This window comes from Trachemys scripta, chromosome 2 (genome assembly GCF_013100865.1).
Source record: "Trachemys scripta elegans isolate TJP31775 chromosome 2, CAS_Tse_1.0, whole genome shotgun sequence".
NCBI lineage: Eukaryota > Metazoa > Chordata > Testudines > Emydidae > Trachemys > Trachemys scripta.
This window is the reverse complement of record NC_048299.1, coordinates 179,900,541-179,920,035: the sequence shown is the minus strand read 5'-3', so window position 1 is coordinate 179,920,035 and position 19,495 is coordinate 179,900,541. Positions and strand designations below refer to the sequence as shown.

The 19,495-nt window shown below is 41.2% G+C and overlaps 1 protein-coding gene across 1 annotated transcript; it reads right to left on the bottom strand.

The window, feature by feature from the left end:
- Nucleotides 1–1,468: 1,468 nt before the first annotated feature.
- Nucleotides 1,469–18,304, bottom strand: ALDH5A1 (aldehyde dehydrogenase 5 family member A1). The gene is made up of 10 exons (XM_034762425.1): nt 17,990–18,304; nt 14,699–14,782; nt 12,821–12,991; nt 11,965–12,081; nt 11,309–11,452; nt 10,192–10,335; nt 7,573–7,731; nt 5,143–5,312; nt 4,291–4,349; nt 1,469–4,094 (listed from the first exon to the last, which is right to left on the bottom strand). Exons 1-10 carry the CDS (start codon nt 18,287–18,289, stop codon nt 3,889–3,891), a joined length of 1,554 nt encoding a protein of 517 aa, XP_034618316.1. The 5' UTR covers nt 18,290–18,304; the 3' UTR covers nt 1,469–3,888.
- Between the last annotated feature and the right edge of the window lie 1,191 nt (nt 18,305–19,495).

The window sequence follows — 19,495 nt, the reverse complement described above, 5'->3', positions numbered from 1 at the left end:
ACATCTCAGCAGAGGGAGAAATAGAACGTACCTTATGTCAAATTGTAGGGTTAGGGCCAAAGTCATTTCCCTAGGGCTACCCCAAATGAAAATGGCCGTTATAAGATGGAAGGCTAGCCTAGTGCCAAGTCACTGATTACTGAGAGCTCCTTATTCACAGGATTGCAAAATTTCCTACATGGAACACTTGCACGATAGGATGAAGAAATTTATCAGTTATTTCAGACTGGTACCCTAGCAGACAAGCCCATTGGCGAGTTTCACAAAACTAAATCTGTAGAAACTGAAATATGTCTCTATGAAGAGGGCAGACTTTCCAAGTTTTCCTTAAGAAGTGAATATGCAGCAGAGTGCAAGCTACTTGGCTCGTGTAAGAGTTGTTAGACTTGTACACCTCACTGTCAAATCAAAGTGCAGCGCAACATGCTAGCTACTTTCTCCAAGCAGAATTCAAGTTCTGACAACTACTAGGCAAATTTTACAGATTAAGTACGACAGATGTGTCTACTACTATAATCACGCTGAGTGCCACACAATATAGCAATGCACTTTTTATTGCCTCTGCAGGACCAACTTTCTAGGAAGCCTTAGGATCAAGAGCCTCCTTCACTTATTTTGCTCAACTGAACTAAGTTGGTCAAGGCAGCATGTTGGTGGGGAAATGCATTACTTAAAAAGCATTCCTACGGTGGTCAGAAATGTTCTTGTGCCTGCTGGGAGAAAAAACAATGCAGACCTAAAAAGCTACTGGGTGTAAACTCTCTCTTGTGACAGGTCCACCATCCTGATTTAAGAATGTCTGATGTATTATTAGTTCCTGACCACCCAGGCTATTGAGAATCTTTATTACCTAGTATTTGTAAAATGCTTGAAGATGCTCAGATGAAAGACAAATGTGCAAATCATTGCCTTTTGAAGTGACGTAACTGTTTGATAAATTCAAGAGATTGCCATCTGGTGGTCTAAACTCCTGTCACTTACAAAACAGCCTCTGTTGAATGTACACAGCATGCATTTCTTCCACTGTTTGGCTTATCTGAAATAAATGAAAACTAATGCAAATCTACGGAACCTGGACTTAAACAGCAATTGAGTATTAAATAGCCTAATTAACCATCAATTTAACACTTAAAAACGAATGCACACAATGTCCAATGCTTTCATAGGTTTTAGATATTTATTACTTGAAAACACAGTTCAGTTTCTTTGCTAAGTAGTACGCGTTCTTTGAACACCCACACACGTTACATTAGAAAAATGCTAGACAATGACAAACTAATCATACACATACTTGAATTATTACATTTTAGTTTGTCTTTTGTTAAAGGATCACAGTTTTTGATAAGAGTACAACATTTGTAAGAAAGATCCATTTGTGCTCTTTGATGTAGACATTACCTAGACAACCATACATATTCAAACACTGAAGTCCAGGCATGGAGGAAAACTTGACAAACTTTAAAAAAAAAAAGTTAACCCAAGATACTGTTAAAGTTATGTAACAAAAGGTTTGTGCTTCCTGTTGTTGGACACAGTTTAAAGATATCTTATGCTGGGTAAAGAGTAAAAATTTACTCAAGTTTTATTTAATTCTATTCAGAGAAGAAAATCCAGCCTCATAAAACAAGACACCAAGATTTTAAGACAACCAACAGTGTTGCATCTGACATGGAGGCAACCGGTCAGAGCAGTGCAATTTGAGTGCCTGACTGAAATGACAGATGGGTCCACCTGTCTAAGGTACTTAAAAAATTGCCTGTGTGCTTGCCGTATTTAAGCTATTGTACTTTGGGATGTAGCAAGTACTGGCTGTATTTTTGTGCAGCATCCTCTGCTGTATAAGAAATGGATGAGTAAGATACCTTGTTCTAGCTGCCCTACTTTCATATATGCCATAACACAATGCTCTCAAAAAATCAGGACACTATGTATGCGCATCTGCAAGAGTTTAAAAAGTGGTTAATATAAACATCTGTCTTCTCCTTATTAACTCCAAAAGCACACACTGCAGTTGATAAAGCCTCAGGGCCTTCATTTTTATATGTATTGCATTAGGGACTTCTGTAAGGGCAATGAGTGTCCTTTCCAAACCTTGTTTGTGGCATCACTTCAGCACAATGCACTCATGCATTTTACATGGACAGTAAAGAATATGCTCCAGCCACACCCAGTGTAATACAAAAATCATCTGAACATTTAAAATGTTGAGTAGCAATTAACACTACTCTATGTGCGCTTGAGAAGGCTCTGTGAAGCTCCGCTCCACCTTGCTTTTCTGTTAAGATCAAGTGTCATTCCAAAAATAATTTCCCCCTACCTTGGTTTAATTGAATACCATTGCCTATTTGACAGGGTACATTCATCTAGAGAGAGCGATCAGCTCACTTTCATTCTGTAATTAAATGTAAAAGTCTGGCTAACCAGCAGTTAGCCAAAAATGAAAACACACAACTTCTACACCCCAGCCTCTGAAAAGCCAGTTTAAAATTTTCTATAGGATCTTCTGAGGAAGTTTAGTTTGGTGAATAAAGTGCTTATTTTAAGTCAAAATAATGTTAATACACCATTATTTGCTTCACATTAAGGAACTTTTACATCACCTTTTAATGATGCTTTCAGTTGAGGCTACATGGACTAAGGGGATGACATACAAAGTCTGCCTCTGAAGACCTATTCAATCCTTATTAGGTTGCAAGTTAGATGAGTTTGGGGTTTTGTCCCACTCCGCAATGGACACCTGCCCATGTGACAAGGAGTCCAAGCTAGGGCCTGTCAGCATTTAAGGCACAAAGCCGCAGGAGCAGTACAGCCTGCTGAGGCTCTGTAGTTGAGCACGCTGGAGTGGGAGGAAAGCACTCCCTGAAAAAGTTGGTTGGCAACATTTATGTTGATGACCATCCTCTTCCCTTTCCCAGGTGGGGCCATACTGGTCTTGCACAGGGGAATGAATGGATTGATATTGTCATGTGGAGCTCATTTGCATAAATCTTGCCCCTCCCCTCACCCCCAACAGCTCAGCAGAATGTCCCTGCAACATGCATACAGTGCTCTCCTTCCTCTGCTATACACGAAGCTAGCCATCCCCCAAGCTCCCCTGACTCACTGTGCAACCAGTTTATACAGACTACTGCGACTTACAGCCCTTGTTTACGTGGTAGCACAGGTTGTGAATCTGTTCCTCAAACTACTTAGCTTTTAGGCATAAGTTAAGATGTCTGCTCTGGAGAGGGCCAAAACTGCAACAGCAGGCGGTGATGCAATTAGCAGTGATGTGTACTGACACAGCTGTGCACTAGCCTGCAAGAATGCCTGGCTCCAACCATTACTACTAATTCCTCCCCTTCACAAGCACCAAGTTCTTCTGCAAACTGTAATAAAAGTAAGCAATTTGAAAAAGTTATATAACAACGTTAGCAAGTTGAGAATTAAGTACATATCTGGCACAAAAACATAAAGAATAGGCTACCCTCTCCAGGCCCTACACAGCTGCATGAATATTAGGAGAGACAGCAGGGGGGAAAAATTGCCGGTGTCCTCCAGAACAGAAATTATGATCTTCATTATGCAAAAACCTCCAACTTCTTCCTGTTTACATAGGGTAACCCAAATAACAGAAGCAATTCCTCCGTGCTCCCGCCCCCCCGTCCCTGACCTAAGAGGCATTATCATCCAACTATTGGGTATTAACTAAATCTATGTAATTAGTAATATTTGTGTTTTACAAGTATCAGCACAGAGCTACAAGAAACATCTCTCTCTACATTTACTCACACAACAGTGTTACTTGGATTTGAAGAGGATAATAGCCACATTAATATACAGACAGTCCACCTGAATCAGGCCATTATTTTCCAGGCCTTTGTGGATTTGTGTCATTTTTGCAAATTATTATAAGCCTCCAAAACAGACATACTTTATTTCTAGGTACTCATCAATACCATATTTTGAACCTTCTCGTCCTAAGCCAGATTGTTTCACACCTCCGAAAGGACACTCCACTGAGGACACTAGTCCTTCGTTAACACCAACGATTCCAACCTCCAGCTGCTCTGCAACTCTCCAGATCTGGGCTGGGTCTTGAGAATAGAAATATCCTGCCACATGAATGTAAAAATATATTGTCAAAATAGAACAAAAATCAAAAGGCCATGGCAGCAGAAGTTTTTGGGGAAGGTCCTTATTAGCCAACAGAACTAATCAAACTGAAATTCTTCATCTCATGCAATTGCAACCCTAAGCTCAAGGGTGTAGCTGCACAGTGGTGTATCGGTCTGAAAAGGGAGAACGTACCTGCTAAACCCACATTGGCTGAATTTGCTATAGCAACAGCTTCTGCTTCGGTATCAAACCTGCCAATATAAAGAAACAGATATCAGTGAGACCTGCAATCAACATAGCAGGGGGGAAAGAAAGTAATCCTTGCTGCCTTCCTGTTCTCTGGATACTGAGAAGCAGCCTCACTGCAAATGGGACGAAGTGAATGTCAGTTTGTTCTCCTTGGTATATTTCTGATGTTTATTATTCAATTTTCAGTCTCAAGCTTTTGCCATTTCCCTTGAGTTACATTAAATTTTAAAATGTGTTAACACTTGTCAACTAATGTGGTTTAAATACGCCATTCACTTCCCTGTCTAGACAAGATCTCACATCTGAGAAAGATTAGTAAATCTTCCCCGTACTGAGTCCTACCATGTTCAATCATACTGGGGAGGGGAAGACCTCAGAGAAAAAGACTGCTAGAGAGGGAAAATTGTCCAAAGTGTACTTTGGATCAGAGAAACATAGAACTATTAGGTAATGTGACAAAATGCAAAAAGCTCTCAAGTCCCTTAAAGGAGCATGAAAATTGATGGTCTTTACTGTTATCCTCCCTCGCTAAACTGCAGGTGCCATTTTACAAAAAAAATAATCTTGCTGAATAAAAGTTAACAGGTCAAAATTACAGGTACACTTTTAACAAGTAAAAATCCGAGAGAGAGAGAGTGTGAGTGTGTGTCTGTGTCTATCTCACCAGAAGCCTAAAAGACCTAAACAAAATCTGTATAATAATAATAATGCAGATTGTATACTTATTCACATGAAATAAATCCTTTTTTGAAGTTTACTAAACTCTCTGTTAATCTGAAGAATGGATTATCTTACTTGATAACTGGTGCTAAGGGACCAAATGTCTCTTCTTGCGTGCAAAGCATGTTTGTTGTGACGTTGCTGAGCAGAGTAGGCTCAAAGAAATTCTTTCCAAAGCTGTGTCGTTTCCCTCCTGTCACGATGGATGCTCCTTGAGAAACCGCATCGCTAATGTGTCTCTCCACCTGAGATGAGCAAAATAAGAGATTCTCAAGCTAGCATTTAGTGGCAAAGGTTTGGTCTACTTTTCCTTGAATACACAAGATTCCCCAAATTAAACAGGGCATTAGACAAAAGGAGTTTATGCTGCACCTTATTTAGAGGACTGAGACACTGCTTAAAAACTCCCTTTTTGCTGAATTTTCAGCTCTCCTCCTGAACTTAACCTGAATTTTAGCTTTACAAACCAGGATCACTTGCAATGCAGGACTGAAATTCAGTAAAGATTTACACACATGCTTAACTTTATGGACACTTATTAGTCCTGCTGAAGTCAAGGGAAGTACTCACAGCGTATAAAGTTAAGCACACATGTAAGTCTTTGCAGGATCAGGGCCACACATTCATGGTCAGCCTCGTCAGAGAGAGATACAAAAGACCATGTAGTGCTTACCTACTGACAGAAAAAATATTCTATCTCCGGGCTTGTCTACACTGGCAATTTACAGCGCTGCAACTTTCTCACTCAGGGGTGTGAAAAGCGCCAGAGTAGATGGTGCCCCAGCGCTGGGAGCTACGCCCCTCGTGGAGGTGGTTTTTTTAGAGCGCTGGGAGAACTCTCTCACAGCGCTCTGTCACGACCACACAAGCCACGTTAAAGCACCGCCAGTGTAGACTAGCCCACAATAGCAAGTCTTCAAGATGGTAGCGGAGAGACCATATCTTCATCTATATGCTAACGTAGACAGAACGCACATTAAGCTAACATCTATGAACACCAGCCAGGGTGGATAAAAACTGATGATTTCTTTTTAAAAAATTGATTTTTTAAAATTTAAATCAGATTTTTATTTTTAAAAACAAGACCTTAAAATTAAATTTGAATTTATGGTAACCTACGGTAAGGCCTAAACTTACTACAATCTATTCAAATAATTTTCAAAGATGAATTAAAAAAACCTACTTTACATGAGTGAGTCATCTGCAAATTTTTGTAAGTTAAAGAGTACTACTTTTTAAAATGTAAACAGAATTGGGGTCAATTCAAGCTTTATAAATATGTCAATGTCATATGGTGCATTAAATATCTATATTATTTTCAATCTTTACAACAGACTGAATGGTGGTATTGACATTTTTCCTAATACAAGTACTTTCAGTTCCTGTTATACAGAAAAGCTTTTTCCTTCATTTTACTTTTGGATTCAGTTTAGCAAGCTGGGGCAGAGAATTTATTTTCTTTCTTTGGATTAGTTCATCCAAATTAAGAAACCAACTGGGAGTTGAAAAAGTAGGAAAGCTTGTGTTCCTCTTCCAATCTATGAACTATAAGACAAAAAAACCCAGGTGGGAGAAGATGAACTCTACTAATTCTAAAAACTTGAAGGAGATGGGGCCAGATTTTCAAGGATATTTAGGCACCTAAAGATGCTGATAGGCACCTAGTGGGCTGTAGCATCTTCACACTATCTAATAAATAAATGCAATGTCACTCCTCATTTTCCATATGATAAAAAAAAAGTAAAAATGAAGAATCTGAATGTATGTATGTATGTTAAGAAATATAACTACTTATATAAATGAGAATGCACCTTTCTTTAGGAAAATACCTAAAAAGTACAAATGCAAAACAAAATTTAAAAAGTCACCCTCCAAATTCAGAGCCACCAATAGTTTTAGCCTTAATTTGAGCCTTAATTTGTTTTTCTGATTAGTTTTGATACACAAAAACAGACTGTTCAAAACAAACTCTGTCATGCTACCTAGAGACATGAATACACCCAATGCAACTCCCACAGTCTGTTAAGCTTTTGCAAATGTTCTCCAGAAAAATACCAATCAGAATCTAATTAGGAAGAAAGGCTTGCTCATGGTAGATTATTCCCTTTTCTTTTCCTAGTTTAACAAGGCAATGATGGCTGTAATTACTCCTGTTCACATCATTGTGGGCTTTGACGAGAGAATACTTTCTGCAAATACAGAGACAAAGTGGGTGGGGTAATATCGTTTGTTGACGAGACAGACAAGCTTTTGAGCCACACAGAGCTCTTCTTGAGATCTGGGAAAGGTACTCCCAGCATCAGCGCAAAATGCAAGGTGGAACAGATTGTTTAGCGTAAGTAAATAGCAAATATTGTAAGGGACCATTCCAGGTAGAGTGACAAATATAGTCTTACAAAACAGGTATTAGACAAAACTGGGTATACAATGTGTTTAATACTTCCTAAAAATATAAATTACAATTTCAAAAGTGAAATCAGTATATTTTGATATAGATATACATACCTTTCCCACTGCTTTTTCATTAATTAATGGCCCCTGGGTAGTTCCTTCATCAAATCCATTTCCTACATGTAGCTCTCTTTCAATGGCTCTGGCAAATTTTTCCACAAATGCATCGTGGATCCTTTTTTGCACCAAAAACCGGTTTGTGCAAACACATGTCTGAAAACAAACATGAAAGAATAACAAAAGACAAAGCTTAGTGCTCTTCCCACTTTTTACAGCACAGTAACTGATTACCATTACGATTCCTTCCATGCCTTCTCTTCACCCACAAAGGCTGTTACCAAGGTTTGCCCTTCTCTCATTACAACACTCTGAAAACCAAACACTAACAAACTGCAAGTGTTTCCCTGAAACACCTCACCCTGTAAGCATGTGTGGATCTGCTAGGAAAGGGTTAAGTGGGTGCCGCTGATTCTCTGATACATGTATCTACCAGAATACCAGGGAGGTGCAGTGGGAGTTATCCTCTAATCAAAGGATACAGGATATAGGTTAAGTAGCAGACTCTGCATCTAAGTGAAGGTAGGAGCTGACATTTCTATCTTATTATTGTTGTCTTTGTTAAGATAGCCAAATCCCACATGAAGAAGGAGAGTCTGGATTTTACAAGTTGGATTTGTAGATTGGGGGAAGAACACCTGTTCACTCTGACCCTTTGTTCTGTCCACACCCTCCTCTCCTGCTGCCTTAATTACTACAACCTTTTGCTTGATGTTCTCCAACACATAACTGCTAATGCAGGTCAGAGTGCATTATCCCCTTTGAATCCCTTTGGTAACTTTCTATATCAAGTCTAAATTCCTTATCCTTGCATATAAGATCCTACACGGCTGTGTCTTGGTTTATATCTCGCGTCTTGTTTTATGTTGTCATGTCCCCATTCACCACTTTTGTTCTACCAAAGAGTCCAGCCTCATTACTTTACTCATTTCCTTCTCCCAGGTTAGTATTTGCATTTTCTCTCATGCTGTCCCCTCACTTTGACTAGTGAAATTATTTCATGCTAATCAGGCCCCTTTCAAAATCCACCTAAAACTTGCTTCTTCTGCAAGGTCAATGACTACTAACCCACATCAGTCATGTGCCTTCTCCACATCTTCTAAGCAGTGTGCACCTCAGAACAACTATTGTCTTTAATGGTGCCAAGTGCACTGAACTCCAATGTAAGTGCCAACTACTCTGAAAAGTAACTCTAAAAAATGGCAGATTTTTGCCATATTTGTTTGTCTTATAACTATTTTCATAATCAAATGTGCTCCATATATAAGCAGAGACGCCTTTTTGAACTGCCAGCCTTGCAAATTCAAATTGTGGGCACACAACACCATTCACTGTTTTTCCCAAGATACTGCTGATATAATTAACACTTAAAGCAATGTAGAGAGTGCAGGAGGGGTTGGTTGTTTTTTCCCCGACTTGACTAAGATCTTACAGGATTGGCTCTAAACCAACTTAGTGAGCTGTACACACTCTGTTTTAGGTGTTAATGACAGCAACTGTGTCTGGGGAGAAACACTGAATCTTGACACAAAGAAGAAATTATTTCCGCCTCTTTATCTTAAACTGTTTGTACCATTTATAAACTAACCCTGAACACACATGCACAGATAATGAATGGTTAAGGATAGTGAACTTGATTTTAAGAACTTTTCCATCTGGTTAAATACTTTCACAATGTGCTATTGCTCATCCTTCTCTCATTTCCATTTTGTAGATGTCTAACTCAGGTATGGGACCTGACTTGATTAGAAGAGTGGTTCCTAATCACTGGCACTCGAGATTAGTGACTGGTATTCAGGCTAGTGGCTGCCACTGAAGCCTCTGTCTTGGGCCTGCATGTATCTTATTCAATTATCTGAATTTTAAGCTACAACACAGTTCAATCCTCTGGGAAAAGGAGTTTGAACAACTCTCAATTCCAATGCAAGCTTGATTACACACAACTGAACAAGAGGCAGCTGGAGCCAGAACAGAGGCTGGATTTCAGGTTTGTCATTAAGGTAGGGGACAGAGAAGTTACTGGCTCCAGGAAAAGGGATATGGAGACGTGTCACTACTGAAAACGACTTCTCCTGCGTTCTTTGCACCACCCTCAACTACCACTAACTCCACTGGGCATCCTAGGGGCACAAGGAATACAGGATTAGGTGCACATCCTTACAAACAGGTTTGGTTGCCCCAAAACTGTGAGCCACTAATTTAAAACAGAGCTAAATACACTTTGTAGTGTCTACTTTAATGGCCTGAGAGTTGTCTTAACTCTGTTCCCACTCTTCAGGAATTCGTGTGAGTTTATTGCCTGTGAAATGTCCATATGACAATCATCTGCAACGGATACCCTTGTGGGCAGTTTCAGCAGAGAGGCCACTAAACTGGCATTGTAGACTCATCTTCACAATACTATAGGTAATGACTGAACTGTGTTGCCATGATAGTGCTGCTATTTGTGCTTTATCTGTTCAATGGATAAGGGACTTCGATGTCCAGGGCTGTAAATCCAGCAGCTTTCCTTTCACAAGCAAATAAAGTTAAGCAAAAATATCTTAATCACAAAAAATATGGCTCTTTCATGCTCCAAAAGGTGAAATAGGCAAGGTAGAAAAATAATTCTCTCACCTGCCCCGAGTTTCTGTATTTAGAAGCCAGGGCTCCTGCAACAGCTCGGTCCACATCAGCGCTGTCAAACACTATAAATGGAGCATGCCCACCGAGCTCCATAGAAACCCGCTTCACGGTGCCAGCAGCATGATGCAGCAGTACCTACAAGTATGCAGCAGACACCAAACACAGTAAGTGTGTAAGTAAGCAGTTCACTAATGAATCAGAATTTAGAGGCAGGGGGAACTAACTCTGGTGGGGGTTGAACTCCCATAATGAACCTACAAGTTCGCCACAGAGCCAAGAGTCCATCTTTTCCATTCCCTTGCCAAAGCAGGCAATCCTGTCCTACATTGAAGTCTCCAGTGGAAAAACTCCCATTGACATTAATAGGGCCAAGATTTCACCCAATTACTTTGTCCAGCCTATATTTAACTAGAACTCAAGGAAGAGCTTTTTCTACTTTCCTTTGCAAGATCATTCCACAGTTTAATAAAACTTGCTGTTAAGATTTTCCTCCTGATATCCAGTTTAAATTTTCCTCTTCTCGCTGTCATCCCATTCCTCCTCAGACCATTTTAGAAAATCCCCCTTCCTTGTTAAGGTGAATCTTAACTCATCTTAACCCACACACTAGTATCTTATTCCTCAAATAGTCCTACTGATTTCCATGAGACTACTCACAGAGTAAAGGGAGTAGAATCTAGCCTTAAGTAAAGGTTTCACCTCATTAACCCTTCCCCTCTTTCAGTAATGCACTTCATTACTGAGCAGCACATTCTAATGTTTTCCCACTAGAGTCAAGTCATCACATAACCTGAAACAGCAGTTTCTGGAGCTGAACTTTCCTGAGTAACTGCTCTTCATCAAATTACAAACTGCAATGATGCACATTACCACTGTTCTAAAAAGCTAACAGATACCAGATTAAATGGATAGCAATTCAAGGAAAAGTACTTAACAGGATCAGGGATTTGTGTGAAGCCCTCAACAGCCAGAAGGGAAGAAAGTTTGTTGCAGTGTGGGGAAGAACCACCCCAAAGGAAAATGTTCTATATACACATTTCTCTCCTCAAAACCCTTCCTCTTGCTTTTCAATAAAAACCCTTCAAACATTCACTGTCTTGTCACGTACCTTTCCTGTAGCAGTGGAGCCAGTAAAAGATATTTTTGCTACCAAAGGATCAGTGCACAGAACTTCCCCCACAGCTGGGGTTTGTTGTTGGGAACAGGGGACAACATTATATACACCTGCTGGAATTCCAGCCTGGTTTGCAAGCTGCAATGAGAAACAGTGAATATGCAGTTACAAAATAATATACTTTGTATAAGGATCAGTTAGGTAATATTTTTATATTCGTACATGTATTTGTAAATTTGCTCTGAAGACATAAGCACTGAGTCGATGAGAGCTGAGGGTGCTCAGCACTTCACAATATTGGGCCCCATAAACATTACATGTTGGCATTGCTATTTACACACAAATAGGCTATTGCTGACATCAACTAAAGCAAAGATATTTCAAGTTAAACCTGTCTTTTGCAAAGTACTTTTGCAAAGCTAGGCCAATGCTGGAAGATACTCCTACTATGCCCAAAATATATTCCAATGTTTTTATATATTTTAAAGGTACCTATTCAATCTAAACCACCTGCTTAACAGAATAAATTTGTACTCTCTGTGTGAGATTGTGGCCAAGAGTTATGTTTGAATGCCCCTTCACTTCTTGTTTACAGATTGCTACTGTAAGATACAGTCCATTGCCAGGGTAATACCAGTGCAAAAGCTCACCTCGCCAAGTGCTAATGCTGATAATGGTGTGTCTTCTGCAGGCTTCACCACCACAGTACAGCCTGCTGCCAGAGCTGCACCAACTTTTCGTGTAATCATAGCGCTGGGGAAATTCCACTAGTTGGAGAGAAATATACAATGAAAAAATCAGAAAAGCTGCATACTTCCCTCTCTGTCCAAATAACTGGCTATTTTTGCAACTTCTAGCAAGAATCAAAACAAACCTTGTATAAGAATGAGAGTTTGCTTTACTTTCACAATTAAATACTTTTCAAAAACTGAAAAGGGGCGAAGAGGCAGCATTTATAAAAGACCGTGTATATAATGCCACTACCAATTACCTTCTGCTCTAAAAATTCTACTAATTAAATGGCTGAGAGATTTCTACATCAGTGAGAAACTGGTACTGACTATAGAAACTCAAAAACTTCAACCTTTTTTTTTGGGGGGGGGGGGACCTACTGCTAAGAGTAGGAGGAGAAAAAATATGAGGAAAGAAATCTGTACCCCTAGGAACATGAATACCAAAAACATGGCATGTATTTTCAGTATGAAGAAGCCATTATTTGTCTCATGATACGTAATTCAATGAAGAATTACATCCAGATCAGGGCTGTAACTTTCTAATATCTTATCCAGAGCCTGTGCTCTGTCCTACGTGGCTATGCAGGGGAGTAGAGCGCACCCAGGACAAATGAGTGGGGAGCAGAAAAAGGGCTTTCTTTTTTGTGTGTGGGGGCAGAGATTCGAGGGGGGTTCTCCTGGGCAGTGGCGGTCTCTGCTACCCCATTCTCAGAGCTGAGCTGAAAGCCCTAAGTTAGTCCTTAATCAGTCTGGCAGATCCAGCTGCACTTACAGGAGTGATAACGGCTGCCACTCCAACAGGCTGTTTCAGCACCAAGAGCCTTCGATCTTTAACAGAAGGTGGAATGATGACACCATAAATGCGACGAGCTTCTTCTGCAAACCATTCCAGGAAGGAGGCAGAATAAAGAATTTCACCTTGTGCCTCTTTCAGAGGCTTCCCCTATGATTAAATCACAATGCAGAAATACTTCAAAGAGACCAAAGTGATTGAAAAAAGTCACTTAGGTCATTATTTTCACTCTTATTATTATTTGTATAACCACAGCACTTAGGAGCCCTCGTCATTGTGCGAGGCACCATAAATGGCACTTTGATTCCAGGTTACAGACATTTCGGACAGAGTCTGGGCTAAGGATTTATAGGATTCATAGATTCTAGGACTGGAAGGGACCTCGAGAGGTCATCGAGTCCAGTCCCCTGCCCACATGGCAGGACCAAATACTGTCTAGACCATCCCTGATAGACATTTATCTAACCTACTCTTAAATATCTCCAGAGATGGAGATTCCACAACCTCCCTAGGCAATTTATTCCAGTGTTTAACCACCCTGACAGTTAGGAACTTTTTCCTAATGTCCAACCTAGACCTCCCTTGCTGCAGTTTAAACCCATTGCTTCTGGTTCTATCCTTAGAGGCTAAAGTGAACAAGTTTTCTCCCTCCTCCTTATGACACCCTTTTAGATACCTGAAAACTGCTATCATGTCCCCTCTCAGTCTTCTCTTTTCCAAACTAAACAAACCCAATTCTTTCAGCCTTCCTTCATAGGTCATGTTCTCTAGACCTTTAATCATTCTTGTTGCTCTGCTCTGGACCCTTTCCAATTTCTCCACATCTTTTTTAAAATGCGGCGCCCAGAACTGGACACAATACTCCAGCTGAGGCCTAACCAGAGCAGAGTAGAGCGGAAGAATGACTTCTCGTGTCTTGCTCACCACACACCTGTTAATACATCCCAGGATCATGTTTGCTTTTTTTGCAACAGCATCACACTGTTGACTCATATTTAGCTTGTGGTCCACTATAACCCCTAGATCCCTTTCTGCCGTACTCCTTCCTAGACAGTCTCTTCCCATTCTGTATGTGTGAAACTGATTTTTCCTTCCTAAGTGAAGCACTTTGCATTTGTCTTTGTTAAACTTCATCCTGTTTAATTCAGACCATTTCTCCAATTTGTCCAGATCATTTTGAATTATGACCCGGTCCTCCAAAGCAGTTGCAATCCCTCCCAGTTTGGTATCATCCGCAAACTTAATAAGCGTACTTTCTATGCCAATATCTAAGTCGTTGATGAAGATATTGAACAGAGCCGGTCCCAAAACAGACCCCTGCGGTACCCCACTCGTTACGCCTTTCCAGCAGGATTGGGAACCATTAATAACAACTCTCTGAGTACGGTTATCCAGCCAGTTATGCACCCACCTTATAGTAGCCCCATCTAAATTGTATTTGCGCAGTTTATCGATAAGAATATCATGCGAGACTGTATCAAATGCCTTACTAAAGTCTAGGTATACCACATCCACAGCTTCTCCCTTATCCACAAGACTCGTTATCCTATCGAAGAAAGCTATCAGATTGGTTTGACATGATTTGTTCTTCACAAATCCATGCTGGCTGTTCCCTATCACCTTACCACCTTCCAAGTGTTTGCAAGGAGTCTTTCCATTACTTCAACAGGGCCCTACATTACTTCAGGCCCTACATGGTAAATTCGATTGCTAATGTATCTTTCCTGCTTAAGGCCTGGGAGTTGTGGGTGCATACCACCACTCAGGATAAGACTCTTTGTTGCCAAAGGAGTCCTTTGCTGGCAAAGAGGCCTAAAAGATGCTGAAATTAGTACATTTTTTACATGTAAAACTCACATTCTCTGCTGTAATTATCTTAGCAAGATCATCTTTATTCTCCATCATCAAATTGTACCATTTGCGAAGTAATGCACTTCTCTCCTGAGCAAGGAAAAAAAATATTTTAGCAAAGCTGACATTGTTTTAAACATAGATAAAAATGTTACTACACTGAATTAACTTCATACTTTATGAATAAGTGAATGTGTGCTGTTCAAACAGAAAAAAAGATAACTGAGTAAGGATGACATGAATTCAAAATTGTATTGGAGGGCTAGTGATGCCAGTATAGACAACGGTCCCTTCAGTCGGGTAACTTGTCTCTGACAGCACCAGGTGCTTCAGAGGAAAGTCTTTCCAGAGTGGAAGTTTCTTCCTCAAGTTAGTTGGTAGATTAGAGAGAGAGAGAGAGAGAGAGAGAGAGAGAGGGGGGGTGGGTGGGTGCGCGCGTGCTCCCTACTGTTACTATTTGTGTACAGGTCTACCTCTTTTGAAACTAATAAGCCCTTGGCCTCAATATCTTGAGGCAGTCAGTTTCACATGCTTTAGATATATGTAAAGGACTACTTGCTTATAAACAGTTAATGAGAACAGGAGGACATGCTTTAAAAAGAAAATCACTTTTTCTAAGGCAGTGGCTCTCAACCTTTCCAGACTACTGTACCACTTCAGAAATTGGATTTGTCTTGTGTACCCCAAGTTTCAGCTCACTTAAAAACTACTTGCTTACAAAATCAAATATTAAAAAAAAAAGGGCTGTGGATTAATTGCAGTAAATTCACCCAATTAACTCAAAAAATTAATTGTGATTAATCGCAGTTTTAATTGCACTGTTAAACAATAGAATACCATTTGAAATTTAAATATTTTTGGATGTTTTTCTACATTTTCAAATATATTGATTTCAATTACAACACAGAATACAAAGTGTAGTGCACTCACTTTATATTATTTTTGATTAAAATATCTGCACTGTAAAAATGATAAAAGAAATAGTATCTTTCAATTCACCTCATACGAGTAGTGCAATCTCTTTATGTGAAAGTGCAACTTACAAATGTAGGTTTTTGTTTGTTTGTTACATAACTGCACTCAAAAACAAAACAGAGTAAAACTTTAGGCCCTACAAGTCCAATCAGTCCTATTTTTTGTGCAGCCAATTGCTAAGACAAACAAGTTTCTTTACGTTTATGGGAGATAATGCTGCCCACTTCTTATTTACAATGTCACCAGAAACTGAGAACAGGCATTGGCATGGGACTTTTGTAGCTGGCACTGTAAGGTATTTACGTGCCAGATATGCTAAAGATTCATATGTCCCTTCATGCCTCAGCCACTATTCCAGAGGACATACTTCCATGCTGATGATGCTCGTTTAAAAAAATAATGGTTTAATTAAATTTGTGACTGAACTCCTTGGGGGAGAATTGTATGTCTCCGGCTCTGTTTTACCTGCATTCTGCCATACATTTCATGTTATAGTAGTCTTGGATGATGACTCAGCACACGTTGTTCATTTTAAGAACACTTTCGCATCAGATTTCATAAAATGCGAAGGAGGGACCAATGTGAGATTTCTAAAGATAGCTATAGCACTCGACCCAAGGTTTAAGAATCTGAAGTGCCTTCCAAAATCTAAGAGGGACTAGGTGTGGAGCATGCTTTCAGAAGTCTTAAAAGAGCAACACTCCGATGCAGAAACTACAGAACCCGAACCACCAAAAAAGAGAATCAACCTTCTGCTGGTGGCATGACTAAGATGATGAAAATGAACATGCATCGGTCAGCTCTGCTTTGGATTGTTATCTAGCAGAACTCATCATCAGCATGGATGCATGTCCTCTGGAATGGTGATTGAACATGAAGGGACATATGAACTTTAGCACATCTGGCACGTAAATATCTTGCAATGCTGGTTACAACAGCACTATACGAATGCCTGTTCTCACTTTCAGGTGACACTGTAAACAAGAAGTGGGCAGAATTAGCTCTTGCAAATGTAAACAAACTTGTTTGTCCGAGCAATTGGCTGAACACGAAATAGAACTGAATGGACTTGTTTTACATTGGTTTTGTTTTTGATTGCAGTTATTTTTTGTACATAATCCTACATTTGTACGTTCAACTTTCATGATAAAGAGACTATACTACAGTACTTGTATTGGCTGAATTGAAAAATACTATTTCTTTTGTTTTTTACAGTGCAAATATTTGTAATAAAAATAAATATAAAGTTAGCACTGTACACTTTGTATTCTGTGATGTAACTGAAATCAATATATTTGAAAATGTAGAAAACATCCACAAATATTTAAATGGTATTCTATAATTGTTAAACAATGTGATTTAGTCGACAATAAATCCTGATTATTTTTTAATTGCGCAATTAATCACAATTAATTTTTTTAATCACTGGCCAGCCCGAATAAAAATACAAATGTCACAGCACACTATTACTGAAAAATTGCTGACTTTCTAATTTTTACCATATAATTATAAAATAATGCTATTGGAATATAAATATTGTACTTACATTTCAGTGTACAGTATATAGATCTGTATAAACAAGTCATTGTATGAAATTTTAATCTGTACTGACTTCCCTAGGCAAATAACTAGATGAGTTGATGTACCCCCTGGAAGACCTCTGTGTAGCCCCAGAGCTGTACCTGTACCCCTGGTTAAGAACCACTCTTCTAAGGTATGTGTAAGGTGACCTGTGGCCTTCAAGCCAGTTTTTAAATTTAATGCACCACCTACTAACGGCCTCCACTAACCCTCCTTCTGTATTTCATATTATTGACAGACCTGTGAGAGGCAGTACCTAGAGGTCTATCAGAACCTCACTGAGCTGCACCTGCTGCAAGCCACTAGTCCCTGCCCCAAAGCGCGTGTAGGCGAAGTATGGGATTAAATACACCACCCACAAGAACAGAGGCAGCTGAATCAAGGCCGCGGGAGCTCTTTATTTGAGCGCAGTCCCTCCATGCAGCGTTTGCAGGAAGGCTCCGACCCTGCACGGGGCTCTGCCCACCCGGGGGCCAGCCGGCCTGGTTCTGCTGCACTCATAGCCTCAGACGCGGGCATGCCATGGGCGCACCTGGAGAGTAAATCACACTCTGCCAAGTCCTGCCGTGCCCCACTCACCCCCGGGGGGGCCTGACTGCAGCAGGGGCCACCCTCCCCCAAAGCTCCCGTCGGGCCCCCTCTCCATGGGGTGGCGCTTCTCCCCTGGGCCGGGCTTTCCCCGACTGTCCCCCTCCCCTGGCCGGGGCCCGCTCCCCTCGCCTCCGCCCCCGGGGCTCTCACCTTGGCGGGGGCCGCGCTCCAGCCGGGCCCGGCCTCCCATGCGGCTCTCACCGCGGCCCGGGCCTCGGCCACGCCGCAGTCCGCCACCCGCCCCAGCTCGGCGCCGCTGGCCGGGTCCAGCACGGGGAAGGCGGCGGCCGCCTGCACCCAGCGGCCTCCCACGAAGCCGCCCGAGCACACCAGGGAGCCGGGCAGCCGCGGCGGGGCCGGGCCGGAGCCGCTGCGCCGGAGCGGGGCCGGGAGCAGGCGCTGCGCCGCCCGCAGCAGCAGCGGGGTCCGGGGGAGCCGCCAGCTCGCCATGGCGGGCGGGCGGGGCTCTGCTGGCAGCCGGGCGCTCTGCAGCGGTCGGCCCCGGGGCTGGGTGCGGCACAGCCCGGGAGCCCCCGAGCCTGCGGAAGTCAGGCCCCGGAACACCAGCAGCTCCCCAATCGGCAGGCCTGGCCCTGCCCCTGCCCTACCTGTAACAGTTACTGATCTGTAATGAGTTGTAAGAAACTACTATGATAAAAGACAGCTACCTCATGTAGCAAGTGCCTATAGATAGCAGTTTGTCCCCTGCACTCAAGGCAGGACAAAGTATTATCTAGACCATTCCTGACATGTGTTTGTCCAACCCACCCTTAAAAATCTCCACTGATGGAAATTCCCTACCCTAGGCAATTTATTCCAATGCTTTAACCACCCTGACAGTTAGGAAGTTTTTCCTAATGTCCAACCTAAGCCTCCCCTGTTGCAATTTAAGCCCTTTGCTTCTTGTTCTATCCTTAGAGGTTAAGGAGAACAATTCTTCTTCCTCTTCCTTGTAACAACCTTTTACGTACGTGAAAATGGTTATCATGTTTCTGTCTTCCCTCATAGGTCATGTTTTCTAGACCTTTAATCACTTCTGTTACTCTTCTCTGGACTTTCTCCAATTTGTCCACATCTTTCCTGAAATGTGGCACCCAGTATTGGACACAATACTCCAGTTGAGGTCTAATCAGCACGGAGTAGAGCAGAAGAATTACTTCTCGTGTCTTGCTCACAACACTCCTGCTAATACATCCCAGAATTATGTTCCCTTTTTTGCAGCAGTGTTACACTGATGACTCATATTTTTCTTGTGCTCCACTATGACCCCCAGATCCCTTTCCACAGTACTCCCTTCCCAGGAAGGCATTTCATATGTTGTATACATGCAACTGATTGTTCCTTCCTAAATGGAGTATTTTGTATTTGTCCTTATTGAATTTCATCCGATGTACTTCAAACCATTTCTCCAGTTTGTCCAGATCATTTTGAATTTTAATCCTAACCTCCAAAGCACTTGCAACCCCTCCCAGCTTGGTATCGTCCACAAACTTTATAAGTGTACTCTCTACGCCATTGTCTAAATCAGGGGTCAGCAACCTTTCAGAAGTGCTGTGCCGAGTCTTCATTTATTCACTCTAATTGAAGGTTTTGTGTGCCAGTAATACATTTTAACGTTTTTAGAAGGTCTCTTTCTATAAGTCTATAATATACAAC